We start from the raw sequence: 13,568 nt of genomic DNA on the forward strand, positions 1-13,568 counted from the left end.
ACCCGCAGGGGTGTATGAAAAGCTAAAGGAAAAGGAATGGGAGGTGGGAGAGAAAAAGATCGATTGGGCAGCTCTAGAAGCTGAAGACAAGGCACGAGTACCAGGTACCGGTCTTGGAGATAAATGTAAAGAATTACCAGAATTATTGATTCAAGTTTTACCCAGATTATTGACAACGAGAAAAGAAGACTGGGATGCAATCTCAGCCTGTAAACAGAAACAAGATGAAGATATTAGTGATTTTTATTCTAGATTTGAAAAATGTTTCAGTATCAACAGTGGTCTCAAGACAAGTAGTGAGTCATATCCTCACCTTTTTGTTACTAAATTAGTCGAGAATTCAAGTCCACAAATTAAAAATCGAGTTTTAAAAGTCGAAAGCACCTGGCAAGCAAATACTCCGTCCCAGATGCTCCAGATGCTCCAGTACCACCAGAATAGAATCAGGGAAGAGCAAGAACACGAGAGAAAACGTATGAAAGACACGAAAATGAAAGTGCTAGTTGCACAATCTGTTCCTCAAGACAGTCAGAAGAGGGGTCCAAATCAAGCCAATCAAGCCAGTCATTCTGCAGCTCCCGTTAGAGGGAACTGCAATTATTGTAAACAGCCAGGTCATTTTATAAATGAGTGTGCAGTTCTGAAACACAACATAGCTACTGGTAAGACTAAAGAAAGACCACGTCCGCCTAGACAAGAACAAGTTTCACAGATTCCTCAGTCACAGAATGCACAACAGACAGTTACAGTACCGCAGCCTATTGCTGCAACACAGCATGTCACATCGCAGATGTACCAGTATGCACAGTCCGAGTATCCAGAGTACCAGCCATATTCATGAAACAGCCTAGAGAGGGAGGTAGGCTTGCCTCTCATCGAGATACCTGTAGATCAAGAAGGTCCCTATGTTCACAGTCAAGTATTAGGGAAAGACAGAAAGTTTTTGATCGATACAGGGGCAAGTAGGACCACAATTAGTCATGCCGAAGTTCCAGGGGCTCCGCTCTCAGGCTCAAGAAATGTTTCCCTTGGATTTTCAGGAAAGCCAATAGTTAACGAGATTTCCAAGCCAGTTACTCTAGAAGTAGGTCCATTGTCCCGCACTACTGATCTGTTACTTACTAAATCATGTCCAGAAAATCTATTAGGCATTAAGACACTAAAAGAATTAGGTGCAGTTATTTGCTGTTCCCCAGAGGGAATACGTCTGTTCCTACGTGACTTTAAGGGTCACTATGTATTACGAGATTTTGATTCAAGATTGTCTAATGTTCCGCAGCATTTATGGGCGCAAGGTCCAACTGATGTAGGTTACATGCAAATCACACCCTATCGTGTGACTCTCAAACCAGGTGTAGTGTTACCCCGGATCAGACAGTACAGATTGCCACCCGAGGCTGTAGCAGCCTTATCCAAAATTATTGACGAGCTCATCGCTCAAGGAGTAGTTGTAGAAACTGACTCCAATGTATGTAATTCTCCGATCATTCCAGTCATGAAACGTACTGATCCAAATGCACCCCCAGTATATCGATTAGTGATTGATTTACGAGAGCTTAATAAATGTATTATTCCGCAGTACCCAGTTGTCCCCGACATCTCTTCCCTATTGACAGCCATTGATTCCGAAGCCACGTTTTTCACTGTCATTGACCTCAAGAATGCATTTTTTAGTGTTCCAATTCATCCAGACAGCCAGTTTCTTTTCGGATTTTGTTTGAATGGAAGGAGCTATATGTTCACACGCGCTCCTCAAGGTTTCACAGAAAGTCCTAGTATTTACAGTCAAGCACTCAAGAGACAACTAGACAATATTCACATGCCAACTGACACTGCCCTGCTCCAGTATGTCGATGATCTACTGATCACAGCCCGTTCTGAACGTGCTTGCGAGCGAGCATCCCTTACAGTTCTGTATTTTCTAGCCGAAATGGGGCACAAGGTGTCACCTTCGAAGCTTCAATTCTGTGTCCAGCAAGTGGTTTACTTAGGACACTTGCTGTCCAAGAGGGGTAGGCAGTTGACACCAGACCGTATCCAGTTAATAGCGAGTCTTCCCCAGCCCAGAACCCAGAAGGAGGTACGTGCCTTTATCGGCCTTACTTCTTATTGTAGACAATGGATTCCCCAGTATGCATTTCTAGCCAAGCCACTGATACAGTTAACGACACAGGAGGCAGCCGTATCGACTGTTCTCCCTTGGACATCTGAACATACACTTAGTTTCAACGAGTTAAAGAAAGCCCTATGTCAAGCTCCAGTTCTAGCTACACCGAACTACAGTAAGTCTTTTACACTTTTCGTTACAGAACGTGAAGGTACAGCATTATCTGTTCTCACACAAGATCAAGCAGGACAATACAAGCCCTGTGCTTATTTTTCGAGCACACTAGATCCAGTCGCCCAGGCGTTGCCTGCGTGCCTCAAGTCAGTTGCAGCCACAGCACTAGCTATCAGACAAAGTGATTCCATAGTTTTAGGACATTCCCTGACAGTACAAGTTCCACATTCAGTAGAAGTTCTTTTAAACCGAACACAAACTCAGCACTTAACAATTGCACGTTTAACAGGTTATGAATTGACACTGTTCCAGCCACACATAGAAATCAGACGCTGCAACGTCCTGAATCCTGCTACACTGTTACCATCAGTTAGTTCAAATCCTGACCCACATGACTGTGTGGAAGTAGTTAATATTACGACAAAGCCAAGACAAGACCTGACAGACATTCCGTTACCAGATCCTGACCTGACACTTTATGTGGATGGTTCATGTATGAGAACTAGTACAGGAGAACTAGTCGCCGCGTATGCAGTGACTACTGACACCGAAGTTATTGAAACACACCGTATTGACACCCTGTCCGCTCAAGCAGCAGAGCTAGTCGCTCTGACACAAGCCTGTATACATGCCAAGAACCTGAAAGTTAATGTTTACACAGATTCACGTTACGCATTCGGAGTTGTACACGACTTCGGAGTGCTCTGGCAGGAGAGAGGTTTTATGACTTCTCATGGAACCAAGATTCAGCATGGTCTCCTTATTCAAGCTCTGTTAGATGCCATACATTTACCGACATCCATTGCTATTATGAAATGCAAAGCACATACGAAAGTCACTGACATTATTTCCCAAGGTAATGATCTAGCAGACCGTACAGCCAAGCTTACAGCACAGACTCCAGACACTCCAGTTAACCTGACACATACTCCAGATTCGACTACATGCATGACAGTTAAGGACCCTACACAAGATGTCATAGATATCCAGTTACATGCTACTCCCGATGAAATCAAGAAATGGTCTGAACAAGGAGGGGTCCAGACAGATCAAGGATGGTTAACGAAGGGTAGAGCCACATGGTTTCTCCCCGACTCTATGGTTCAAGTCATTATCAATACCGCACATAGTCCAGCACATTTAGGAGAAAAAGCTATGTTAGACAGTATCCAGAACATTTGGTTCAACAAGCATTTACGAGCTGCAGCCAAGCAGAAAGTTCGTACCTGTATGATATGTTGTCAGTTCAACCCAGGTAAAAGTGTTCCGGTGGAACGAGGTGGTTTCCAGCCTCCTGACCACCCTTTTGAGGTCCTCCAGATGGATTATATTCAGATGGAGCGATGTCGAGGTTTCAAGTATGTCCTTGTAGTTGTATGCGCTTTGTCCAGATGGACAGAAGCATATCCAGTCCCAGATTACACAGCCGCGACCACTGCCAAGCAGTTGGTTCGTGAGTTTTTCCCTAGATACGGACTCCCTAGAGTCGTATATTCTGATAACGGTCAGCCATTCTCATCTGAACTCATGAAGCACGTTTCCCTGTTGTTAGGGTACCAGTGGAAGTTCCATTGTGTACGCCATCCTGAAGCAGCCGGTCTGGTCGAGAGACATAATCAGACCCTGAAAATCCGCATTGCAAAAGTCTGTAAAGAAAAAGGTGTGGACTGGCTAGTAGCTCTGCCAGTCGCTTTGTTTTATATGCGCATGGTTGCACATTCCAGATCAGGTCTGTCCCCGTATGAGGTCGTATTCGGCCGCCCCCCTAACATGTGGGGTACTCCTAGACCCCGTAGTATTACCGATGTTTCATGTAATATGCTGACAGATTACCTAGCTTCCTTGATGTCTGCCCTCAACTCATGTCGTTCACAGGTTGCCGCCGCATTTCCAGACAATACCGAGGTGGCACCACATGAAATCGTTCCAGGTGCCCTTGTGATGGTCCGGAATTTTGACAGATCAAGTCCGCTGGAGCCCCGATGGAAGGAGCCCCGTCAGGTCCTCCTCACCACCCGTACAGCCGTGAAGTTGGAAGGCAGGAAAGGATGGATCCACCTGTCTCATGTTAAACTTTTTAAAGGACTGAAATCAGTTTCTAAAAACATTTCCCAGGATTCGAAGGACTACCAAAATATTGCTCTTAAGGACTGTCCCGTAAAAGACATTGTTACAACCCCTCCCTTGGTAGAGAAAACTCCGCAGCAGGAGTATAAGCAAAAACTACGGTCTAGTAAAATAAGTCAGTCAGTTTGATTGTATAAGTCCTCCCCTAGGTGAAACGGTTAGACTGTTTCTGACATGTATAAAATAGACCCCCATAGTGAGAGAGTCAGTCTAAACGCAAACCGATGTATCGTTTTTCTGAGTTTCATATTATTCATCAGCATTATGATTTCCTGCACCAGCTATGCATTCTATCTGTATTTTCCAGTTCCTCATGCTAATATGTCTGCTAATGTTACAGTAGAGCACACGTTTAGTGATCTGCCTCCTCACGAATATTCATATCGCCTCGCTATGCGCAACAATTCCTTCATCCGTATGTTACATTACTCACACCAGACCAGCAACGCCACTAATTGTTGGGTGTGTGGTCGACTCCCCCCTTTCCAGACACCGAAAGGAGTTCTGCCACTCTTTCCTTATCCTTTTTCACATAATGGTTCGTGTGGAGCATGGTCCACGTTAACGTCATCCTCAACAGATATGTCTTTTCTTAACAGCACATGTTTCCCAGACAAGCAAGGTCTCCCCCACAGAACAGGTTTAGATCTAGAAAATGAAGTGTATAATTTAGGTAATTATTCGTCGAATTTCATGGTCCTGAATGTTCAGTCTGATACTACTCCAGACTTACCTGCTATTTCAGTATTACCAGTCAAAGGTGAATTATGTGTCCGCAATTATGGTTCTGTACATGTAGGACATAGTGAATGTACTACTATTGTCAAGTATAGTGATAGTGGGAAATCTATTTTCAAAGCTTCACGTCATTCATATTTTATTTGTGGTCAAACTGCATATGTTCGTCTGCCCCTCGATTGGGAGGGAACCTGTTATATTGCCTTCCTACTGCCACCTGTTTTTCTAGCCCCATCTGATTATCACAGAAACACACATCTAGTACACATTAGACATAGAAGGGAGTCCCCAATTGTCGATTATACTGAAACTACTCTAGAACAGTATACAGATTTCAATAAAGGTTTCTTCTTCTTCGTAGGACCTGTCCAGAATAGTAAACTAATTCGTAGGTTAACAAGAACCCTTGAAGCTGTAGTTAATGAGACTGCCTCTGCTCTAGGTAACTTAACCGAAGAACAATCTGCTATGAGATTTGTCGTTTTGCAAAATCGTCTCGTCCTTGACGTCATACTGGCCGATAGGGGCGGGGCCTGTAGAGTCATCGGATCTAGTTGCTGCATTTTCATTCCAAATAACGCGCCGTCTGTTTATTCAGCTATAACCAGACTCCATAAAATTGCCCATCTGTTACACCAAGATCCAGGCACCTGGACATGGTCCGGTTGGTTCTGGAATATAATTTCCGCATGGGGATGGAAAATCCTGTCCTTTCTAGGTATTGCAGTAGCGATCATATTTAGCTGCTGCCTCTGTATACAATGTGGCCCTGCGATTTGCGGCATTTGTGCTACCTCTTGTATTCCTAGTCCCAAGCCCCGTTCTAAATCCCGTTCCAAGACAATTCGAGACGAGCAAATGATACTGTATGAAATGATAGACGGTATCATGAAAATTGATGTTTCCTGATGGAAACGTAGTGACAAGGAGGGAATGTGGAAAAGTAAATTTTGCCATGTTCTGTGTCCCTACGCCTCATCCATCATATGTTATGTGTGCATGACCAATATGCATATGTTATTCCCCATGTCCGATTACTGACGCAATTACGGTTGTGTCCACCTCCAGTATGCCAGTTTCCAGTCCTCGTGAATACTACGAATATCAGGCCTATGTAAAGTTATGTTGCCACGTTTCTCAGTGTGCACGTTATTCCATTATAAAGTCCCCGTTTCTAGGCCTCAAAAGGGCCCGGACATCAGATTCAGCTCCTGTCTCCTGAAAAGCCTCGCTAAGGAGCGATACAGCCCCCACCTGTATCCTCGACCCTTCACTTACTTCCTGCTTCGCAGAGCCCGGTGCAGCTTGGCTCTGCCTCTGAGTCTGCCAAAAGTATGTTATAGTTCCAGCTATCAGTTCAGTCCTCCTTCTCTGCATTCCTAAGTTACTGAACTGCATCAATAGTTTCCGTCATTGTCTAGCCTTCTCGTCTCCACGTTAGAGAAATACTGCATTTACTGGTCATTTAATATTCCTCATCACGCACTACATGTAGAATAATGCATGGTCCAGTCTTAGAATCAAGTTAGCTTTTTCCCTCATGACTTCTAGTTTATATCAACATGTTCCCTAAACATCAGATACCAGATAGGGTTTAGGTACATGTCGCTCCGACCCTCCAGACTCTAGTCTCTGCTCCTAGCACAGAGTTCGTAGCCCCCAGCTTCTCCTAGTAACACGTCATTGCCAGTTTACGCGCACCATTAGGTTAGAGGTCCCGGCTCCTTAGGTAGCCCCCTCCTATGTTTCCGCCCATTCATGACATATTCTGTTACGTTTGCATCACATGTCTATGTATACGCCCAGTTACACCTACTTTTACTCTTATCTTTCGCGACTGCTACGCGTCACGCTTTCTGCTCCACCCACTGCTACGCCTACTGCAATGTAATGCTATGTGTTTGCGCTATGTATATAAGTTGATGTATTGTTATTAAAAGTTAGCGCGCTCATCCCAGACCCAGCCCCAGCAGCTGCTGGGACCCTTTTACCCTGCTGGGACCCTTTTACCCTGCTGGGCCCTGTCACTCTGTTCCTATGCAGGTTGTCCTGATCCTGTCCTTATGCTGTAATAAACCTGCAGAAACTCCTACTACCTCGAATCTTGACTCTTATTTATTGAGCTATCTGTTATGCTATATGCTTAGTCAAAAATAGGGTATTATTTATTTATTTGCCACACTCTGCTAAAAACAAAAGCAAACAAACAGACACGCTTTCAGTTTTAGCAGAGGAGACCCCTTGCCTCCCACTGAAGCTGAATCTGTCAACTCCGTGAATTAACCCCCTCCTGGGAGAGTTAGCTCCTCCCAGAAGGGAGAGAAGGTTTCGCAGAGGTTTTGAGTGAGGGGGAGTTGGGGGGGCGGGAGTCCTTCAGTTATTTTGGGAAGGGAGGGAGAGGTTGCAATCCGGGTTTGGGCCATGAATCGGGACAGTGGGTTCTGGTCTGTGGTCCTCAACTCATGAGGATCTTTGTGTGGGCACTGAAGTGTCAGTGTTCAGGGATGTTGGTCTGCAGATTCAAATTTGAATAATCAAATGTGTGAGGGATCTCGGGTGGAGCCGGCCACCAGACGTATGGGTGGGGTGATGGGTGGCATGGTGGATGTGTGGGTGACATGGTGGATGTATGGGTGGGGAGTGGATGGATGAGTGAGGGGATGGATGGTGAGTGAAGGGATGAATGGATGGTGGGAGAGAGGATGGATGCATGAGTGGAGGGATGGATGGGAGTGGATGGATGGGTGTATGGTTGGAAGGGTAGATGGATGGGTGGATGGATCAGTGAAATGGTGGATGGATCAATGGGGGGGTGGATGGTGGACGAGTCGGTCGGTGGGTGGATGGATGAGAGAGGTGATGGATGGATTGATGTGAGAGGTGATGGATGGATTGATGTGAGAGGTGATGGATGTATTGATGTATTGATGGGTGAAGGGGTGAATGAATGAATGAATGGATGGATGGATGAGTGAAGGGGTGGATGTGGGGATGGATGGATGGATGGATGGATGGGTGATTGAGGAGGGTGGATTGTCGGGGGATGGATGGAGGAGTGAAGGGGTGGATGAGTGGTCAATGGATGGATTCATGAGTGGATGAGTGGATGGATGAGTGGGTGGATGGAGGGATGGGTGGCTCGGTGAGGTGGGAATGGAGAGAGAGGGGGAGGATGGATGGATGAGTGAGGACATGGATGAATGATTGGCAGAGTGGATGGGCAGGTGTGTGCATGGATGGGTGAGGAGAGGAGCATGGAGATGGATGGGTCAGAGAGTGCATGCATGAGTGGGGGGAGGGTGGAGAGCGGGATGGATGGGTGGATGGATGAGTGGGGGGTTGAGTGGGTGGATGGATGAGTGGGTGGGGGGATGGCTGGATGGGTGAGAGGGTGGGTGGATGGATGGATGACTGAATGGATGGATGGGTGGAGGAGTGGATGGATGGGTGGAGGAGTGGATGGATGAGTGGAGGAGTGGATGGCAGAGTGGAGGAGTGGATGGATGAGTGAGAGGATAGCTTGGGTGAATGGTTGGATGGATGAGTGGGTGGATGGATGGATGGGTGGAAGAGTGGATGGATTGGTGAGGGGATGGATTGGGTGAAGGGATGGATGGATGATAGATGGATGGGTGAGGGGGTGGATGGAGGGATGGATGGGTGAGATGATGGATGGATGGAGGGATGGATGGTGGATGGTTTTGCAAGTGGTTGCAGGGGTTTGGATGTGGATGGGGCTCAGATGGAGGGACGGAATGAATGGTGGGGGTGTTGGTGGATGACAAGGTGTACATGATGGATGGGGAGGGTTGTGATGACTTCCTTTGCTTTCTTGGTGCCATGGGAGCTGTGGTTTAGAGTGGAAGGTATTTGAATTGTTTGGCTGCTCCCTTGCCTATGTGTTACTGTTCTGTATTCCATGTGTGGGATCTATGCATCATGCGTGTGACATTTTGCGTGACGTCCAGCTGCTACTTAAATGCGGGGCCCCCATGGGCAAGGTCGGGTTCCATGTTTTGGGTTCCGCTTGGTGAAGCACCCATGGTGTGTTCCCTATAGTGGGTTCATCATGGCGGTCCTCCCTTTGGTTCACTTGTGCATGGTGCTTTACATCCTACAATGTATTTGTTTATTTGTTGGGGAGTTTGTGAGATTGGGTTCTCAGCACTTGCAGTGTTGAAGACTAGGTACCGTTCAGGACTGGATGTGGAGCACAGCCTGAGGATGGCAGTGGCAGGGATCCACCCACAGATTAAGAGTCTAGGTGTGGCTGGGCACCGGCACACCAGTCACATTCATGTTGGTGGTGTTTTTGTTGATCTGTGTCCTGTGTAAGGTAGGGCATCCTAGTGGGGAGAATTTGCGCACATTTTGTCTTGGAGGATTGTGTTTTGAGATGTGTGGTACGCCTCTGTCGTTTCGCCACACCCACTCACAGGCCTGCAGTTTGCTAGGCACTCTTGTTGTGTTGAGCATTGTTTGCCGGATATGGCCCGTGGTGTGCGTGTGGCAATCGATCATGTGGTGTGCCGGATTCCCGAGGTTTCTGTCGGGTGGTGGGGGGCCCAACATTTGGGGGAATTCAGCTGGGGGGCTCAACGTGGAAAAGTTTGAAGACCTCTGTCTTAGTGTGTCGCTCCTCATAAATTGTCAGCCGACAATCCCTCGGAGCTCTGGATAGTCGCGCTCTGCTCTACTGTTACGATTTCTGCACTGCCTTGTTTGGGCCGTGTAGCTTCTGGATGAAAGAGCGGATTTATCGGGAAGGCTCCATCAGCCCCGGAGCTCTCTTGGGCTGTGGCCATCTTGCTTGGCTGCTAGCCACGCCCCCAGACTGAATAGCTTTTAAAGTTTCTTACTCTTTTCAGTGTTATAGGCCCTCACTGGCACCTTTATAGTAAAGTCCTAGATTAGTAATTGTATGAAAAGAAACATAAGTTATATTGTTACAGGAAAGTAAAGTATTTACTCATTGTTATTAATAAAGGTAAATAGAAGTGCTCTGAAATTTAATATTTTTTTGCCATATGTAATTGACCATGTTCTTAGATTTGTACCTTAAGTTTAATGTTGTAATATATTGTGCAGTGACTTTTGATTTACTTTTTTCTTACCTACATCATGGTCTGACTTACCGGTTTGTTTTACTATTTTTTTCAGCCAACCTTTTCTTTTGCCCCCCTTCTTCTTGACATGTTGAATTTCCTTATGGATGCCATCCAGCAAAATTTTCAGCAGGCCTCTGCTGTTGGTAGCAGCAGTCGTGCTCAGCATGCCCTCAATGAACTGCACACCTTAGATAAATCTGTGGAGATGACGGAGCAGTTGATGGTATGGCCTGGATGTGTACATTCTAATGATGTTTGAGCCTGGTTGTTGTGTAAATCTCATGATAGTTTGGTAGCAATGGTACATCTACCAAATGACCTAACTGTGTAAGTACAACAGACGTGTGAGCTGTTTGGAACCATACAGCTGACAGTAGGGTCTTGTTGCAGGGAGTACTGCTTATGGTTGGGCATGTTTGTGGTGGAAAGCTTAGATAGTGAAAAGTTCTTTGGAAAGACAGTGGAGTCTTCTCACTGCCAGCACCTAATCATATATTACTCCCAAAAGTATATATTGCCCTTTGTATTTTCTCAAGGGTCCGTGTGCACAACGATAAGCACCCACTGTCAGAGTGCCCGTTCTTATGGAACTCAACAATTAGAACCAGAAAAAGCACAGGTGCACCACATCACAGTATACAGTTCGATGTAAACAATTATAAAGTCCATAGTGAGAAAGAAGTTCATCAGTTAAATCTCTTTATTCCATTTTCTTATTAGGTAGCAAAACACAAAGTACAACCACTATCACTTAGATAGTGGTTGGTTTTGGGGTCCGCTTATTGGTAAGGGCTAGGTCTGATTGAAAAGTGTGGGATACTGCTCATGTTACTATTGATAATATTGTATTTTGTTCTCAACAACCCATTCTCCAGGTTCTTTGTACCCTTTTCATTCAACTAAATCTGTTTAATCAAAATCATTATTTTTCTTTACCATGCGTACCATTCCTTTATGTAGGCCTTTCAACTTAAATATTTTACTGAACTACAATTTAAAGTATTTTGCACATGTTTGACATCACAATCCTGGCATGCCTGAGTGGTCGCAACTTTCCTATCAGAACCTGTTGGCAAGGACCAAGAGCAAACAAGGGCTATTAGCGGCAAGCGTTGTGGTTCAGGGTGTTTGACAGTTGTGTCCTGGGGTTCTTCTTACTATGGCTGTGCAAACTGGGATAAGTATGACTCTGGCTGCACTTGTCTCTCATGGTAGCGAGGTTGAGCTGTCAAAGGCTTCTCAAGAATGTATTGCGTAGGACAAGGGCTTATTATTCAACAGTAAACCAGCACACACAATAACCCAATGTCCATCCCAGGGCTTGTCTTTAATGAAAATGAAAAGTACTCTAATATTAGTGCAGATCTAAGTAGTACACAGGTCAATTGGTACGATAAATAGGGCTGTACTAAGCTGCACTATAGTGGTGCTAGATCTTCCCCTACTTCCTGGTAATGGGTCTCCCGTCCGGGACTGGAACAAAGTGGCATGGTTTGCATCACACGTTTATGCACACTTTCCCGACAGGGAACGTGGATCCAAACAGTTTGGATTGGGTCTTTGTCAAATGTCTTTTTCAGATGGATGCTGTAGGAAAGTACTCCTTTTGGTATGGTTACCCCCAACTGTTTGCCTTACTCTGGTGAGTCTGACTGAATGTGCACTGGCGCAGATAAAAGTGGAGTTGCCCTGCCACACATCCCTGTGTGCCAAGCCTACCAGTGCTGCAAGAGGCACAGGTAAGTCACCACTACAGCAGGCCTTACTTCCGCCCTAAGGCAGGGTACACTATACCTCTTGTGAAGGCATACCTGAATGAGCGGATATGCCCCTGTAGTGTCAAAGTCCATTCTTACACATAAGTGCACAGTGAAACCATACTGAGTACGTGGGGAGGGAGCTTGCCACGAGTTCCACAGCTCCATGATGGCTTCAATAAATTCCAAGATGTTTGGTACCACATATTTCAGATTACCGAGCCCACACAGATGCCAGTGGTGGATTCATTAATAAATGCACTCAGAAGACACCTCAGAGGTGCCCCTCCCCCTGCAAACTTACCAAACCACTAATGTGTGACTGACTGGTCAACACCAGCCTGCCTGTAGGAAATTAGATCAGGACCCAAGTAACAGTGCTCCCTCCCCTAAATTGCCTCTGGTAAGTATTTTCATACCTCCTCAATTGGCTACTAGTGTACCCTTATAAGTCCCTAGTATATGGGACTAAGGTACCCAGGGCATAGGTACACCAGTGGGCTTCCATGGGCTGCAGCATATATTATTTCACTGATGGCAGTCCTCCTAAACTGTTACCACAGGCCTGCCATTGCAGCCTGTGAGATGGTGCTTGCACCTCTCGCAACAGATACAAGTTTCTTTATATATGAGGTCACTGCAATTAAAACCTATAAGTCACCCCTATGGGGGGGGCCCTTCAGTCCTGAGGGCAAAGTGCTTCATGTCAAGTGTGCCCTTATATGAGCAGGACACCCCTGCAAATCCCAGAGTCGCTTCTTCAGGGTTTGTAAGTGCGGTCAGCCACTTTAAGGTACACAGTGGACATCAGTCATTACGAGATGTCAAACTATATAGTCGCTATACCGAACCCGGTCATGTTTAGTATCAAACGTGTTAGAATCATACCCAAACACTATTCCGGTGCTGGAAGTAGGATCCCATGCACTGGGGGGCTTCTTAGGGGACCCTCCTGAACTCCCGGTACCAGCCGTCTAAGGTCTGCCAGCAAGCTAGTGCTGCTGCCAACCACAGACATGATTCTGCCCTCCTGCGCGTGAGCTGAGCTCAAGAGGGGGAAGGTAGAACAATAGGTTTCCTCTCACAGGGAGGTGTGACTACCTTCTAGACAGGACTTAGTGTATTGGGCTGGGCTGGCGGCGCTTTGCTGTGCCACAAGACTGTATTAAAGGGCACAAATGGTGCCATCCTTGCATACTCCGATTTGAGCCAGTTCAGGAACCCTTGGTTCCCACTCTGGTGTGTCAAGTCAAGTCAAAAGATCTTTATTCGGAATAAAAAACATCCATAAAAGTACAAACAAAAAACACATATCAAAAGCATTCAATTCAATAATGACAATTGGAGAATAATGCAGGATAAAACGAGCACAATCGAATCTAAATCGAATCATAATCTATTACAATAATGATAGTTTCACAACTATACCAAATTTGTCCTTCCCCAATAATCGAAGTAAAAGAAATTTGATAAAAAACACAATTTTAAAAACCTTTCTTAAAAAGACAAACATCACATTATTATAATATTATCTAATTACACATAAATACTAAGGAT

The 13,568-nt window shown here is 45.6% G+C and overlaps 1 protein-coding gene across 11 annotated transcripts in view; it reads left to right on the forward strand.

Annotated features, from left to right (window-relative positions):
• The window catches only part of UBR4 (ubiquitin protein ligase E3 component n-recognin 4), a 2,329,353-nt gene that overhangs the window by 1,028,797 nt on the left and 1,286,988 nt on the right, over window positions 1–13,568 (forward strand). For all 11 annotated transcript variants that reach the window (XM_078642504.1, XM_078642505.1, XM_078642507.1 and 8 more), the window contains exon 39: window positions 10,307–10,477. In XM_078642504.1, the coding sequence (XP_078498630.1) occupies window positions 10,307–10,477 (171 nt within the window). The remainder of the gene's footprint in view (window positions 1–10,306; window positions 10,478–13,568) is intronic.

The sequence above is a fragment of the Lissotriton helveticus genome, chromosome 5_1, assembly GCF_964261635.1.
Source record: "Lissotriton helveticus chromosome 5_1, aLisHel1.1, whole genome shotgun sequence".
Taxonomy (NCBI): Eukaryota; Metazoa; Chordata; class Amphibia; order Caudata; family Salamandridae; genus Lissotriton; species Lissotriton helveticus.